Source organism: Centroberyx affinis, unplaced genomic scaffold (assembly GCF_046629955.1).
Source record: "Centroberyx affinis isolate AG114_WGS23_722 - 3 ecotype Tasmania unplaced genomic scaffold, CSIRO-AGI_Caff_v1 ptg002560l_1, whole genome shotgun sequence".
NCBI classification, from domain to species: Eukaryota; Metazoa; Chordata; class Actinopteri; order Beryciformes; family Berycidae; genus Centroberyx; species Centroberyx affinis.
The window spans coordinates 25,316-43,289 of NW_027280770.1; the positions used below are offsets into that span (position 1 = coordinate 25,316).

At 42.4% G+C, this 17,974-nt stretch overlaps 1 protein-coding gene across 1 annotated transcript in view; it reads left to right on the plus strand.

Annotated features, from left to right (window-relative positions):
• The first annotated feature begins 8,695 nt into the window (after nucleotides 1–8,695).
• LOC139656864 (cadherin-6-like) overlaps nucleotides 8,696–17,974 on the plus strand; it is a 53,386-nt gene continuing 44,107 nt past the window's right edge. The window contains exon 1 of the mRNA XM_071534497.1: nucleotides 8,696–8,982. Coding sequence (XP_071390598.1) covers nucleotides 8,755–8,982 — 228 coding nt within the window. The 5' untranslated portion in view covers nucleotides 8,696–8,754. The remainder of the gene's footprint in view (nucleotides 8,983–17,974) is intronic.

Genomic DNA, 17,974 nt, shown 5'->3' on the forward strand with positions numbered 1-17,974 from the left:
AATTTGCCTGTGTGAGGCGTTTGTTAGCTCAGGGCTAAAAGACAAGTTAGCCCCGGGCTAAGTGCTGTGTGAAAAGCCCTTATTTTGTTGGCCTACAGTATAGAGGGCATTCAGGTGATTTAACGCATCTTCTGGTTCCTCAGCTCTTTAGGTCGGTCTTTTGAATTGTACAGCTTAGCCGTTTCAACATAATTCAATAGGCATGGTTCATTTCTGTGCTGCTTTTGACTGGGAACTGATCATTTCACCTGATTCATCTTGTGTTTCTTAGACGTGAAATGGTTGTAAAACTTCTTCATAATGTGTCGGTATGTTATTTTACTTTAAGGACAGCTACTGAACCTGTATAGAAGAATGAATCACGAAGAAAAATATCAGGAAATTTCACAAAAAAAAAAAAAAAAATCAATGTCATGTCCCTTTTCAACACAGGTATTTTCCGCCGTTCGGTTAAATCTCAGCTCGCGAACAACTCGGAGAAGGGGGGGATTCCTGTTTGTTTTTCAAATGTCAGATACAGAGACAAGAGAAACGGCCGCAGGAGGAATAACTCACTAAAAGCTCAGCCATTAGCGAGTCGCGTTGAAAAGCCCCAAAAAAATAAAAAAATAAAAAAATAAAAAAACAGGATTGAATTGAAAGTTAATTATCAGCAGACCGGTTAGCCGCAGAGATTTATTCTGCTGTGATCTCAGCGATGAAAAGCTCTCTTTTGGGGGCTCGGAGTCGAGGCACTACAACAGTGCCGTAAGAGCATTTTGGTGAGGACACACTCCAAAAAAAAAAACACAGCCACTCACACACAAAGCTGTCTGACAACGGGGGTGTTTATCTCCAGGTGACTAGCCCCCAGCCAGAGTCCATCATGGGATTTCACATGGTGTCAGAGCTCTGGCTGCTGGATAACAGGGGCCTATGTGCAGCCTACATGCATGCACACACACAAACGCGCACATGCAAGCGTAATTGGGGGGTGGGGGGTGGGGGGTGGTGGATGTGGGGGGGGCGTAATCCCTTTGAACCGGAAAACGTATTAAGAGCCCCCCAGCCTCTATTCACCGTGCGATTATGGAGCTGCGAGGCTCGTTAAAACATGAGTGATGGCGACCGGCCAGAATCAATCCGTCTCCTGTGTGTTCTTCACCTGATTCAATTAGAGCCATTTCATAAAGTACCCAGCTAATGGGACTAATGCAGTACACGGAGAGAGAGAGAGAGAGAGAGAGAGAGTTAGAAGTCCAGGTCGGGCGTGCGAGAGACGGAGCGAAAGAACGAGTGGGAAAAGGGGAGAGCGCCGCGTGATTAGTCGGTATTCAGGCTTTGATTTGAACAGCATAGCAACAGCTTACTTAACATGAAGTAGCTGTCAACCGCAATCGTGAAGTGACACTGCGGATAGGTGAACCACTGGTGTGAGCTTGCCGTCACCATCACGGAGGTTTCCTTCAATCCAGTAGCTGTAGTCTTTGATGTGGGCCTTCTCCAGCTGCTCATCTCTCCCAGTGTCCAAGATAGTTTTGGTGTGTATTTGTTAATGGTTGAGTTTGCCTCTGGGTTCATCTGCTTTGCTGTCTTAGTAAACGGGTCGGCTTTCCCATCCATAGTAAGTTTGTTTCATTAGTGATTATTATGACACTGGAGATGCAACAGGGGTTTTCAAACATGTACCGCAGGACCCAAGAGTTCGCAGGTTTTCATTCCAACCAAACACTACAGCAGCTCATTTAACTGATTAACACACCTTCTACCAGAGAGGAGGAACTAATCAGTAAAACAGGGCAGGAGTTATACCACGGCCAAAACGGTCAGTGCCATGGATGCCCCGGAGTGTGGCCGTAATGCCCCTTGTAAAATTAACTATCCACACGGCCAGTTTGGCATGCCCTGTTTTGGGATTAGCGAGAAAGTCGCTAAAAGAAGGAGAGAGCTATGAGTGCTTGAGCAGAACTAGAGTAAGTTTAAATGTACAGCGGGTAATTAGCCGCTGTAATGAAAAATATAGCAAAATGAACCGGGTTGAGAGCAGCAAAAACGCTATCAGTAGCAGTAGCCTGCATATGAGGCGTTTAGGGAACATCAGTAAATTGTAGCGTCTACCTATAGTCTGCACGTGAGGCATTTAGGGAACATCAGTAAATTGGAGCGTCTACCTATAGTCTGCACGTGAGGCGCTTAGGGAACATCAGTAAATTGTAGCGCCTACCTATAGTCTGCACGTGAGGCGTTTAGGGAACATCAGTAAATTGTAGCGCCTACCTATAGTCTGCACGTGAGGCGCTTAGGGAACATCAGTAAATTGTAGCGCCTACCTATAGTCTGCACGTGAGGCGTTTAGGGAACATCAGTAAATTGTAGCGCCTACCTATAGTCTGCACGTGAGGCGTTTAGGGAACATCAGTAAATTGTAGCGCCTACCTATAGTCTGCACGTGAGGCGTTTAGGGAACATCAGTAAATTGTAGCGCCTACCTATAGTCTGCATGTGAGGCGTTTAGGGGACTGTAAAATCTGTAATTTGCAGCTACAGAAAATAACCTGGGTTACACTTACGTTATCGTGTGTTACTGGACATGTAACTAACTCTGCAGTCTGAGCCATCTTACATATGTGCTGTATCACACTGCAGCACTTCATTTTTCTATTAGGAGATTTATTTTGTTGAGGAAAAAGGACTGAAAAAAGGATTTTAATAACCATTGGTTTTGGCCTTGGTGCCCTACATTTTGGCCGCGACGCCCCAATAAATTTGTATTCATCAAAGGCCGAAGTGGCCTTGCCCTAAAAATGACTTCATTCCGGGCCTGGTAAAATCAGCTGTTGTAGTGTTGTAGTGACTCCATGGCACATGGTTGAAAACATGTGACGGCTGCACCTAGTCCTGAAAATGTGAACTGATGTAGTGGTATGTCCTCCAAAGCATTGCTCATTTAAACACCAGACCAATCCTCATTGAGCGTAATTAGCTCATTCATTATTTCAGTCAGTCTATTTATGATCGCGGAGTCTATTTTTTCAGGTTCGGAGCTGCAAAGACTAAGCTAATCCTGCCTCTGTTCATTGGCCAGAGAGGTCTTTCTGAATCCAGATATTAAAAATATACCAAACGTGACATAATTCCGCTGGTGTGCGAGCAAACCGCTGCCGCTTATACTTTGAACCCTAGAGCGCTTAACGGGCTGCATTTGTATGGAAAGTAGCCCAGATGTAAAAAAAAAAAACAAAAAAAAAAAACATTATTTTGCTTGTTCCAGCAAGACACTGACAGAGCGCTGTGTGGGAAGATAAAAGCACATTTCCTTTCAGCGAAGTAATTGCTGTGTAAGTGTTCCTTCCAGATCCTTCCACGTGAATGCGTATGGATTTATTGATCCGGTGCAGTTTTTGAGTGCAAAAAGGCAGTTCTGGAGGTGCTTTTCAGACGCTGCAACCACTAAGCAAGTCAGTGGTCAGTCTAAATTTTGAGGTAAAGGTTTATTTGAATCCAAGATGAGAGAGAGAGAGAGAGAGAGAGAGAGAGAGAGAGAGAGAGAGAGCTGAACACACAGCAACCTAGATCCTTCCCTTCTTGCCTACACTGCAATACACACACACACACACACACACACACACAGTTGTAAGGACATTCTGCAGATTTACGGTGAGCGCACAAAACATTAAGATGACATGCTAAACAGGTGAAAGCTCTCCCTCCCTTATTTATTTACCTTTCAAATCCACTTCAGTCATGGGGGGGGGGGGGGGGGATGGGGATGGAGAGGAGCAGCTTAAAGAAAGAGGTTTAAACCTTCAGTCATGGAGGGGAAGTTGGAGATGGAGGAGGGAGGACACTTGAAAGAAGGAAGTGCAGACCTTCAGTCATAAAGGAGAGTGGAGATGAAGGAGAGGAGAAGCTTAAAGAAGGAAGGTATAGACCCTTCAGTCAAAGGAGAGATGGAGATGAAGGAGAGGAGAAGCTTAAAGAAGGAGGTGTAGACCTTCAGTCAAAGGAGAGATGGAGGAGAGGAGAAACTAAAAGGAGGTTAGACCCTTCAGTCAAAGGAGAGATGGAGGAGAGGAGAAACTAAAAGAAGGAGGTATAGACCTTCAGTCAAAGGAGAGATGGAGGAGAGGAGAAACTAAAAGAAGGAGGTATAGACCTTCAGTCAAAGGAGAGATGGAGGAGAGGAGAAACTAAAAGAAGGAGGTATAGACCTTCAGTCAAAGGAGAGATGGAGGAGAGGAGAAACTAAAAGAAGGAGGTATAGACCCTTCAGTCAAAGGAGAGATGGAGGAGAGGAGAAACTAAAAGAAGGAGGTATAGACCTTCAGTCAAAGGAGAGATGGAGGAGAGGAGAAACTAAAAGAAGGAGGTATAGACCCTTCAGTCAAAGGAGAGATGGAGGAGAGGAGAAACTAAAAGGAGGTATAGACCCTTCAGTCAAAGGAGAGATGGAGGAGAGGAGAAACTAAAAGGAGGTATAGACCCTTCAGTCAAAGGAGAGATGGAGGAGAGGAGAAACTAAAAGGAGGTATAGACCCTTCAGTCAAAGGAGAGATGGAGAGGAGAAACTAAAAGGAGTGTAACACTGCATTATGTAATAACTCAACAAAATGTAATACATTTTCACTTCATTATGTAATAACACCCGCATTTTGTAATAATCTGCCGCATTTTGTAATACACAGCCTGAACACAATATGTAATAAATTTCCCCGCATTTTGTAATAAATTATTACATATTGCGGTGGTTATTACAAAATACGGGAGTTGCACTTTTCCTTTCATGAAAATGTAATAATATGGTGCATTATGTAATAACCAACCGAAATGGATGTCTTCATTCATAAAAATCGTTATAACATTATAACAACGTTTATTTTACGCATTCTAGCATGAATCATACTGACTCAAAATTAATTTTAAAAAGATACTATTAGTGCAGTAGAATAGTATCTTTTATTGGTCATAATGCATTGTATTATTAAATTTTCATCATAAAGAAAGTGCAACTCCCGCATTTTGTAATAACCACCGCAATATGTAATAATTTATTACAAAATGCGGGGAAATGTATTACATATTGCGTTCAGGCTGTGTATTACAAAATGCGGCAGATCATTACAAAACGCGGGTGTTATTACATAATGAAGTGAAAATTGATTACATTTTGTGGAGTTATTACATAATGCGGTGTTATTACATAATGCGTTGTCACAAGGCGGTTTAGACCAGAGATGGAGATGGAGATGGAGAGGACAGTCTCACAAAAGGTATAGCCTAGACCTTGAGCCAGCTAATAGACATGGAGATGCTGCTCAGCATTACTTAGGCGAGCCTGATGTTTTGTACACTCATTCATCATTACACATTCATTCAGCGAGAGTACACTCATTCATGAATTATTCATTCTATTCAAAGCACATACACACATTCAAGCAGCTTTTTCAATAGTCACAGATAGTGAAGATTACACGCCACTTATCCTTAATATTTTTTAACCTTGTCAGTTGGTTCTCGCTGGTTTTCAGTAACGCTTCCGTCTCTGATGTTATTACAAGGCAACTGTGGCCTTTTCAATGGCTTTCCTCCTTTGCTGTGTGTTAATGCGATATGATAAGTCTTATTCTATTCTTATGCGTTTGTCAAATACCCTTCTCTCCCCGTGTCCTACTAATGACTGTTTGGCGGATGTTCTGTGGGGGGGAGGGGGGTTGTGTACGTTTGTTTTGCAGTCCTATTTTTAGTTTTGAAATTTGCCAGGCAAAAAAAAAGAAATCTCTGCGTATGGGGAGAGGGAGGTTTCAGCTTTGTCAGACAAAAAAAAAAAAAAAAAAAAAAAAAATCGTTCCACTTTACACATTTCCACATTTGTGTACGTGTAAAGATCCTTGGGTTTTTGTGCAGTCGTTTTTTATTTTTTATTTTTTATTTTTTTCCGGGGGTATGGCAGGTGTTCAGAAGACCCCTGTTAGAAGAGAGCCTGAATTCAGAGCCCTACATCTAAAATAGGATGCGGAGTGCCTGACTGAGTTGACGTTTCAGATGTGTTACCCTACAGCCCGGTTCATGCGATGTGTGGAGGTTGTTTGAGTCTCTTCTGAGAACTTCTGGATTGATGTACTTTTGGACTGGTATACTTTAAAATAGAAATTATGAAACGTACATATTTCAAAATCGGAGGCCCACGTACACTGAAGGTTTGCACAGAGAAGAGCAGGCTATATCGGTGATTCTCAGCCTTTTTCATATCAAGGACCCCTAAGTTAGTACACATTAGGGCCATGGACCCCCATTTGTCTCTCGGACCCAAATCTGAGAATATTTTTATTGTTAGATATGATTTTGTCCGGAATTCGACTATCTGAATATGACTATCTGTATTGTAGGCAAAGATAACAGTGAAACTATGATAGTCATTCTTCTACATTCTGTAACTGTGTTAACTTCTTGTAAATTATATAATGTTAAAGTTTAACAGTTCATCAATTAGCTGGGGACCAAGGTTATTATTGTTAACGAAAACTAACAAAATAACAAAAAAACTAGGTGTGAAAAAACATTTTCGTTAACTGAAATAAAAATAAAAACGAGGCTTTACAAAAAAACGATAACTAACTGAAACTGTATTGTGTTTACAGAACTAACTAAAATAAACCAAAATTATAGAGAAAATGTCTTTTTCATTTATTTCATGAATTTATTTCATACATAAGCCTAGTATTTTGAATTTTTGAATCTCGCCCCTGACAAATACCCCATAGTACAAAAAAAAGACTAAAACTAACACTGAAACTAATAAAAACTAAACTAAAACTAAGCATTTTCAAAACATATAAACTAAACTAGCAAACCCGCTTTAAAAACGAATTAAAACTAAACTGAAATTGAAAACAAAAAGTCAAAACGAAATAAAAATAAAAACTAATGAAAAATGCAAAACTATAATAACCTTGCTGGGGACCCCCTGGAACCCCCTCAAGGACCCCTGGTGGTCCCCGGGACCCCACGTTGAGAACCACTGGGCTATATCACTAAAATGACCAAATCAGAACGCCATTCTATTCACTGTGAATGAGTGGAAAGTGTTCCTTAATAGCGCCGGTCAAAAAGTAAAGCCTATCTGTGCCTGTGATTGCCCCCAATTCTCTAACACCAGCTCCCCTGAATTATTGTTGTGCAATCTTTGGGTGAAGACTTTGCGTTCAGAGTGGCTGCTATCACTAATGCAAGACGCAGCGTCGTCACCAGCAAGTCAGACAAGCAACGGAGAGTTTTTTCATCCGAGGATCTCAGATCAGATCAGAGAACGCTCCAATTATAAAGGGGCTTTAGGGCGCGAGGGTGCCAGCCTTGGTGGATTAGTCTTACAGCTGAAGCGCGGTATTTGCCCTCGTAATTGGTGATGAAGGGGATATTTGCTTGTGCAGTGCTCTTTTAGAGGGCTTGTTTGTGCCACATCGCCATTTGCATGCATTTCTTAGTGCATGAGATGAAAACTCTTGCGCTTTCAGTTGAGGCAACTGAGGCGCAAACCGATGCACAAATTGCCCAATGCGACCTCACTGAATCTGAGCCTCATTGTTGCTATGTACTCATCTCTTTTCCTGAGAAGTCAGAGTGAGCACACGCACATCTCCTTTCCAGGTGCTGAGTCGAAAAAGTTAAAAAAAGACTCGCAAAACACTGTGGCAGCTCCCAATATTTTGCTTACTTTATTCTACATTAAAAAAAAAATATATATATATATACAACGTTTCGAGCCCTCACAGGCTCTTCCTCAGGTAGGTTTTGCAATGAATCAGACAGGTTCAGGTGTTCCCCATTTACAGAATGGATATAGGTCCCACCCATAGGTGTGATCATGGAAAAACCAATGAAATCTCTACAAAGAAAGAAAAAATAGAAAAAAATAATAAATAAAAAAAGAAATACCTATATATACTGTATATATATAACCCAGAAATCCTGATTAACCATTGTTAGAAAAAACCCCAATTAATTTATATTTGAGTATAATTCATCTAAGTAGGTAGCATACTATACATATCAAAAAGCATTCACAGTATAAAGATGGGCCTATTTATTTATATACATGTGGCCTATTAGTTCTATAATGGAAAGTTCTAAGGGGTACTACAATCTCATGATTCACTGGTCATAGATGTAAGTTTTTTCTCTGCCCCCAAGAAAGGAAAACAAAAACAACAACAACAACGACTGCAATATGAAGAAATTATCTCATGAAGTTATCAAAAAAGTGAATCAAAAAGGAAGAATAGTAGCCTAATATCAAAATGACAAAAAAGATAAAAAAGAGAGAATATTTCAGAGGCAATATTAGATATAGAAACTCATGCTTGAACCACTAATGGTCATTATCATTCATATGAAGGGTTTGAGGGAGAAGTCCTCACTCAGACCATGAGGGGCCCTTGTTTGGAGATGATATATCCAGTAAAGACATCTTTCTATGTCTCCTTTTCTTCTTTGTGGGAGAACTTGCTCGATACCTGCGTAACAGAGAAGCCACAGGACGGTTTAGTTCATTGAAATGTATTGTACTTCGGTGTTCTGCTATGCGGGTCTTTAGTGTCTCTGTTCATCTCTTTTCCTCCCACTTCTCTCACAGGTCCTTTCCCTAGCCAATCAGAAACCTTAAGGACTATGACCGGCAGACCCATCTCCCAATCCAAGGCGATCCAGCTGGGCAGATAGAGCAATTCGCGGCGCCTGTACTTCTCGCACCTCCGGGAAAAAAAAACAAAAAAAAACACAATGAGGACTATCTTACTGGGCCTGCTATGGGCCTGCCTGGGCCTGTCCCTGGACGCCATGTCTTTGAACGGGCGTCAGGTGGAGGCGGTCGACGGGGGGAGTCCGGACGGAAGCGAGCCGGCTTTCCGGGGAGGGAAGCTGCTGAAGAGGGTGAGACGAGGCTGGATGTGGAACCAGTTCTTCCTGCAGGAGGAGTACACAGGCAGCGACTACCAGTACATCGGCAAGGTAAGGGCTTTTTTTTTTTTTTCTCTCTCTTCTGTTCTTCTGTTTCGCTTCAGAATGAAACTTCACCTCCTCGCACGCAGCGCCCATCAGACTCAATCAAAGCCCATTGATTCCTCGGAGTCTGAAAAGAAGTGTTTTTTTTTTTTCTTCCTCATTTCCTGAATTGTTGGTTTATCGATGTGAATCTCAAGTATTTTCGTCTTCGCGATTATATTACCCACAAGCTTGACCACAGTGCCAAGCAAGATTATTACAAAAGATGGGGCTCATCTACAGTGTAATATAGATTTCATATAAAAAAAAAATAAATAAATGATGCGAAAGAACAGGCTGTCAACTTTTGATTATGGGTCTCTATGTGTTGTTAACCATATAAAAACAATAACACCACAGCAATAAGTATGTAACTTGAACTCGCAAGCACATGCACTGACGGGAGCGTATCTATGTTCCCGGGGTCCTATGTTCCCGGGGTCCTATGTTCCCGGGGTCCTATGTTCCCGGGGTCCTATGTTCCCAGGGTCCTATGTTCCTATGTTCCCAGGGTCCTATGTTCCCAGGGTCCTATGTTCACAGCGTCCTATGTTCCCAGGGTCCTATGTTCCTATGTTCCCAGGGTCCTATGTTCCCGGGGTCCTATGTTCCCGGGGTCCTATGTTCCCGGGGTCCTATGTTCCCGGGGTCCTATGTTCACAGCGTCCTATGTTCCCAGGGTCCTATGTTCCTATGTTCCCAGGGTCCTATGTTCCCAGGGTCCTATGTTCACAGCGTCCTATGTTCCCAGGGTCCTATGTTCCTATGTTCCCAGGGTCCTATGTTCCCGGGGTCCTATGTTCCCGGGGTCCTATGTTCCCGGGGTCCTATGTTCCCGGGGTCCTATGTTCCCAGGGTCCTGTGTTCCCTAGATTTATATGGCACATAATGGGGACATGACAAAGGGTCCTATGTTCCCAGGGTCCTATGTTCCCAGGGTCCTATGTTCCCCAGTTCTACATATGTGCTCTCCCAGGGTCCTATGTTCTCAGGGTCCTATGTTCCCAGGGTCCTATGTTCCCCAGTTCTACATATGTGCTCTCCCAGGGTCCTATGTTCCCAGGGTCCTATGTTTAACCCTAACCCTAACCCTAACTAACCATATTAAGCGAATACAGAGCTGGGGAACATCTTTTTCAGGTTCCCATTATGTGCTATATAGAGCTGGGGAACATAGGACCCTGGTAACATAGGACCCTGGGAACACTGGACCCTGGTAACATAGGCCCTCGGTAACATAGGACCCTGGGAACATAGGACCCTGGTGACATAGGCCCTTGGTAACATAGGACCCTGGGAACATAGGACCCTGGTAACATAGGACCCTGGTGACATAGGCCCTTGGTAACATAGGACCCTGGGAACATAGGACCGTGGGAACATAGGACCCTGGTAACATAGGCCCTTGGTAACATAATATCCTGGGAACATAGGACCCTGGTAACATAGGCCCTTGGTAACATAGTACCCTGGGAACATAGGACCCTGGAAACATAGGACCCTGGGAACATAGGACCCTGGTGACATAGGCCCTTGGTAACATAGGACCCTGGGAACATAGGACCGTGGGAACATAGGACCCTGGTAACATAGGACCCTGGGAACACTGGACCCTGGTAACATAGGCCCTTGGTAACATAGGACCCTGGGAACATAGGACCCTGGTGACATAGGCCCTTGGTAACATAGGACCCTGGGAACATAGGACCCTGGTAACATAGGACCCTGGTGACATAGGCCCTTGGTAACATAGTACCCTGGAAACATAGGACCCTGGAAACATAGGACCCTGGAAACATAGGACCCTGGAAACATAGGACCCTGGGAACATAGGACCCTGGGAACATAGGACCCTGGGAACATAGGACCCTGGGAACATAGGACCCTGGGAACATAGGAATGACTCTGCACTGACCACATACTGTAGATACACTGCAGAACATGTATTTTAGGTGATTTCCGGCCTGCCTCCGAGCGCAAACTGTCACCGCGGCAAGTCTGACAACGGGAAAAAACAATAACGCATCTAAAATTATTACAGCGTGATATATTTCCACGTTTCCCCACTGTAAAGCTCTCTGTTGATGTTTGTGCCCCAGCCACAAACAGTACAGATTTAGCTTAGTCATAGTTTCCGTTCGGATGCTGGTTGACGGGGTGTCATTGTACCAGGCTGTACTCTGGGGCTGGATAAAAAAAGAGAGGAAGACGCAGGAAGAGTGATAGACAGATGGCAAGATAGACGCACGGAGACAGAATCTGCAGAGTGAAGTGAATAAATCTGGAAGTTGGTTCTCAACTCGTGTCTGCATGCCTAGCAACTTGTGTACATATGCATGGCCTCCTGCAGAGCTGTTAATGTGAATATCACCCTGTATATATGCCATCTTCTTTCACATATTGTCTTTTCTCATATTCTCACATTCCTCTAATAGTTATATATCCCATATATATTGCTATCTTTAGAATTTTCGGTAACACTTTACAATAAGGGTCACTAAGTTAAGGGTTAGTTAATGCTTAATAAGGGTTCGTTAATGCTTATTAACCCTTAATTAACAGTTAACTAATGTGTAATTTACTAATGGTGTTCATGTTAACTAAGGTATTAATTTATACTTTAATAGTTTATAAAGATGACTATTAAATTATGTATAAATTAACACCTTAGTTAACATGGACACCATTAGTAAATGATTACCAGACACATTAGTTAACTGTTAATTAAGGGTTAGTTAATGCTTATTAAGTATTAACTAACCCTTAACTTAGTGACCCTTATTGTAAAGTGTTACCGAATTTTCATAACTCCTTACCTTTTTCATAATGTACAAATCTCGCATTGTCTGTAAATTCTGCTGCCACTGATGCTGCTGCTGCTATTTAGATGTTAATGTTGGACTATTTTACACATTTCCATTCATACACTTCTACTTTATATGTCTGAGTGTATGAACTGTCATTTGAATGCTCTAATCTTATCTATATCCTATTCTTCTTTGCTGTATTCTTTTACTATTTGCTGCTGCAACAGGGATCATTCAAATTCCATCTAATCTAATTTAATCTAATGTAATATAATTGAATCTAATCAAAGAGGCAGACATACACAAAAAAGTCTTCTGTATGGATATGCCCAGTGATGATGACCTAATCGCTGGACCCATGTAATATCACAGACAGATCTTGTTACATAATGTTTGAATTATTTAATTAATTTGTTATTGAGTATTTTTATGAAACATATCACAGGTCACACAATCAAAAATGTCAGTTGGTGGTTCCCATATACCAACTAAAAGCTGGGGTCCACCATATATAAATCTATCTCATGACTTAAGACAGACAAGTTATATAAATATCATATGATGGCATAGCTTTGGTGGCAGAATGGCAGTAGTCAGACACTGCTCAGCTCTTGTATAATTGTAATAATGTTAAAATCGATTGTGGGATTGGAGATTATTGGCTGTGATGTTGTGGACTAAGTGTAGACCTGAGTGTACTTTCAGTGTCAATGTAGTGGAGGTGTAGTTCACATGAATATAGGTCTGATTAGGGCAATCGTATATCACAATTTTGTGTTTCTACAAATAATAATGGTGTAATTTGGCGATATTGAAGCATCTTCAATTCCCTGGTGTGGTGTATCAAGTGCTTTCACTGCGCCTGACCCATAACAACCTTTGAATGTGCCACATGCACCGTGTGACCGAAAACGAAAGCCGGGATGGGGAAGCAGAAGAGAAACCTTACAGAGACCGTCTGCTGAAAAAAACAGAGTGATGAGCACAGCGGAAAAGAACGGCCCAACGGTAGAGAAGAAACTCCTGAAAACATTCTTTTAGTTATGAAGAGTGGATCCTCACCTGTCACTTGGAGATATTGTCAAAGAGATGATGTCAAATTTGCCTTAGGTCAGTGGTTCTCAACGTGGGGTCCGGGGACCGCCAGGGGTCCTTGAGGGGGTTCCAGGGGGTCCCCAGCAAACTGATGAATTGTTAAACTTCAGCATTATTTCATTTACAAGTTAACACAATTGGAGAAGATAGAAGGATGACTGTTTTGATCATAGTTTCTCTGTTATCTCTGTAACTACAATACAGATAGTCATGGAATTCTGGACAAAATCATATCTGACAATACAAATATTCTCATATTTGGGTCTGAGAGACAAAATCTCATCAAATGGGGGTCCTTGGCCCTAATATGGACTAAACTAGGGGTCCTTGATATGAAAAATGTTTAGAATCACTGCCTTAGGTTGTAGCTGCCGCTGTTTGCTGTAGTGATAAGGTGTATCACGGTTGCTTACTATGTGCACAGATAGTAGTGAGTAGGTGATAGTAGTGAAGTGCTGGGATTTTACCTGTACCCAGCTGCACTGCGTAGTACCTCGGTGAAACTCGCACACATATTAGTGAAGCCGGCACACAGTGCGATGCGATAGTAAGGAGCCTTGCTGTTTGATTGCTAGCCAGATGCCGGGAGGTATTGTGCTGCTCTGTATGAGACCTGCTGTCAGACAGCAGAAAAACAAAGCAAGCTTTGAAACAAACAAGAGTTTGCCGTGACTGAGGCAAACACAGAGAGAGAGAAACAAGAGGGAGGCAGTAGAATTTCCCCCCTGCTGGGGTGTTTGAGGTGTCGGCTGCCTTCGCCGAAGGGGGTCTGCTGGGTGCTTCAGATATGGTGAGACAGCAATATGGTTTAGAGACAGAAATATGGTGTAGAGACAGTAATACGGTGTAGAGGCAGCAATACGGTTCAGAGACAGGAATACGGTGTAGAGACAGTAATATGGTGTAGATACAGTAATACGGTGTAGAGGCAGTAATACGGTTCAGAGACAGGAATACGGTGTAGAGACAGGAATACGGTGTAGAGACAGGAATACGGTGTAGAGACAGGAATACGGTGTAGAGACAGGAATACGGTGTAGAGACAGGAATACGGTGTAGAGACAGGAATACGGTGTAGAGACAGGAATACGGTGTAGAGACAGGAATACGGTGTAGAGACAGTAATACGGTGTAGAGACAGGAATACGGTGTAGAGACAGGAATACGGTGTAGAGACAGTAATACGGTGTAGAGGCAGCAATACGGTTCAGAGACAGGAATACGGTGTAGAGCAGTGGTTCTCAACGTGGGGTCCAGGGACCACCAGGGGTCCTTGAGGGGGTTCCAGGGGGTCGTGGTGAATTGTTAAACTTCACCATTATCTCATTTACAAGAAGTTAACACAATTAGAGAATGTAAAGGAATGACTGTTTTGATCATAGTTTCACTGTTATCTCTCTACCTACAACACAGATAGTTATGGAATTCTGGACAAAATCATATCCGACAATAAAAATATGCTCAGATTTGGGTCCGAGAGACAAAATCTCATCAAATGGGGGTCCGTGGCTCTAATGTGGACTAAATTAGGGGTCCTTGATATTAAAATGGTTGAGAATCACTGGTGTAGAGACAGTGATATGGTTAGCAGAGACAGCAACATGGTTAAGAGATGGCATCGTAGCTGGTCAACATGATCTCATAAAAAGTTGTGACATGAGCATAAACTATGTAACGGGATTTGCGTGCTGTGGACATGAATTATGAGACACAAATTGGATTCTGTGGCAGCAGAATCCAAAATCTTTTTGGAACTCTAAAGAACTGGTCCCCATTGACTTCAGTTGTTTTGGAGAAGGCTGCTATGGAGTTGTGCTGGCAACCTCCCTGTGTGTTATATGGACAAATTTCACCTGTGTTTCATTTGGCATGAGGGTGAGGAGATGATGACATTTTTGGGGTGAACTATTCCTTTAAGAGAGAGCGATATGGTTAAAATATGGTTCGCAGAGACAATGATATGAGACACATAAGGACTCCGGAAAGCCTTTCCTGCACTGGAAATCCGCCTCAGTGAAACAACCGCAGGCTTCGTCAGCTCGTGTTAGGTGGAAGCAAACGGAGGTGTTGCAGCCCTGCAGACTGACAGATCAAATCAGACTGAACACCGCTGGAGAGCAAAGGCAGCGAGGATCAAAAGGAGGGGGAAAAAAGGAGAGAGAGAGAGAGAGGGAGTGACAGACATAGAGGGAAAGGGAGGGAGAGGAGGAGGAAAGAGGGGAAGGGAGGAAACGAGGAGGGGAAAAGTGAGCCTCGTGAAAGTAGGGAGAAGCAGAGAGAGAGAGCACTGCAAAGACGGAGAGAAAAAGAGCATCGGGAAAAGCGACGGAAAAGAAGAGGACAGGTGGAATAAAAGAACAAGTGCGAGAGAATAAAAAAGCCAGAGATGTAACAAGAAAGAGAGGTGACAGGGGGGCGGGGAGGTGACCAACAATGCAGGTCGATATGGGGAAAAAGAGAAAAGTCAAAACACATAAGCTGGTTTTCCTGTTTTTTGTTTTTGGGTGAACTGGAAAAACTGATTGGAAATGCAAGATTCAATAAAATGTCCTGTGTCACACGCTCGTTTGGAGTGGAAATGTATTTTTATGATAAAGAAATTATGATGGGAATGCATTTGTTGGAATATATAATGACGTACAGTAGGTTTGGCATGATCGGCCTGATGATCGGTTCAGCTCCATCCCCAGTAGGGCCGAACAATTCATCGAAATTTTACCGAAATCGCAATATGGCCTACACATCATGTCCTACAGACTTAAGAAAACATCTTTGTTTGGTACAGATCCCCGCAAAAATCACACCAGAATCATTTTAACGCGTTTTTTCAATGAAAATGCGAATAATGATGTCAAAATGATCATTCCCTCTAATATCGCAAATCATATCGCAATTGCAATATCAGTCAAAATAATCGCAATTAGATATTTTTTTCAAAATGGTTCAACCCTAATCCCAAGACCTCCAAAAATATCATACATATTGTTTCTAACATGTATAAGTCTCTAGCATGGTTGTATGACCATTAGTTGGTACATTAGACTATCATACGTGTTGTTTCTAACATGTATAACTCTCTATTGTGGTTGTATGACAATTAGTTGTTACATTAGAACATCACCGAGTGCAATGAAAGCATGAAATATGACCAACATTAGCTGACACTAAAGAACTTACCCAATAATAATCAATACTAATCAATAGGGCTGGGCAATATGGTTGAAATCAATATCATGATAATCATAAGGATTTTTCTCAATATCAATATATATCACGATGTGATTCATGTATGCAAAATCACGTAAAATAATAAAATTAATGTTCATCTCATTGAACCGAATGGTAATGTTAGGTGTGATGTCAAACAAAACTGAAATATTCAAATAATATTCCTACCATACCTCATTTTATGAGGGTTTTTGAGTAAAATTTGCTTGTCATCATCAATTTAGACAGCAGAAATGTGTCACCATATCAAAACATCTTCATATCATCACGATATGATTCCACTGAAAGACGATAAACGATAATATTGAATTATCGCCCAGCCCTACTAATAAATATTAAGCAATTGCAATGTTTTATAGTGGATTTTTCTTCTTTTTCTTGGACATTTGGGAAAGTCACTTCTACAAGTGAAAACACACATTTCAAAAGCTTGCATGACATATGCTTGACAGATGCAAAAAGAACTACAGAGAGCAGGCAAGCAAGAAAGAAAGAAAGAAAGAAAAAGAAAGCAGAGAGAGCACTTAATGTACTTTACTTAGTTACCTGTCACTCAGGAGCAGCATTGTGTCCTGGGGAGTAGAAATCAGTGACAGTATTAGTTGGTGTGGAAACCGTCACATTTCTCCTTATTGCTCCCTTGCTCGGCATTATTGAACTGTCATCCGGTCCTCCACCCTGCGTTACTGCTGCATTACCACGGCAACAAAGTGCAACGACTAGCTGTCACACAATTCCTTGGGCCTCCTGGCTGAGGAGAAAACAACATCTGAATTTTTTTTTCCCAAAATAACCCCTCTGGGGGGAAAACGGGCCGAACGCTCGGACGTGTTTTTATAGCGGCAAAAAGATTTCTCGATGCCGCACCGGGACGCCGGCCTCTGACTCAAGACAGAGAGAGGGATATATGGGGGAGTCATATCCACATGTCTGACTGGGTGCTGGCTGGTGGGTGACAACATTTTAAAGACTCAAAGCAGCCATATTGACGCTATTCATACACCGGAGCAAGGAAGATGAAAAGTGACCCATTTGGCCTCCCGTACGCTCTCCACATGGCTGATCTGCAAAACGTGTCGGTTCGTGGGTTGTTGTGTGCGTGGGCGCGTGCATGTGTGTGTGTGTGTTTGTGTGGGGTGGTGGTGTGGGGGGGTTATCAGCAGTGAGCCAGGGGGGCCCCGAGGACAAAAAAAAAAAAAGGGCTTTTTCGCTGTCTTTGAAAAGCGCGGAAGTGTCTAGTTATCCCCTCAGCCGTATCGCTGAGTGGTTTAGCCGTCACCCGAATCATACGCTGCAATAAAATGTCCGCCTTAACCAGAGACTCCATCTTGTTTTCAGCCTCATTAAAATCATAATTTTTCTTCAGAAGCGAATAAATCATTTGGATTCTTTCAGGCACAGCCATTCCCAAGATTTTTTTTTCACAGATGTACGACGGACATTTATTTTTTTATAAACCTAGCAGTGTTGAACTGACATAAATCTCACCTCCCATATTTTTTTTACAGCAGTCAACTATAATTCACCTTGTCATAAATCTGGCCACAGCAGTGCAGAATGATGTAGTCATTCCCCCAACCATATACACACTGTAGAAATGTGTTAAATCACCCACTAGTCACCCAACCCTATACTGTAGAATTGCAGATTAGACCAATTGTCATAAGTCCCTGCCCCGTATTCCTGACATTTTCTTCACAGCAGTGTTGAACTGCCAGCAGTGAACAGTCATTTTCCTGCCTCATACTGTAAAATTGTAGAACTGATGACAGAACCGCGGCTTCATCCCGAATACTTTTCCATAATCGTTCTGGTAAATTTGTACAGTA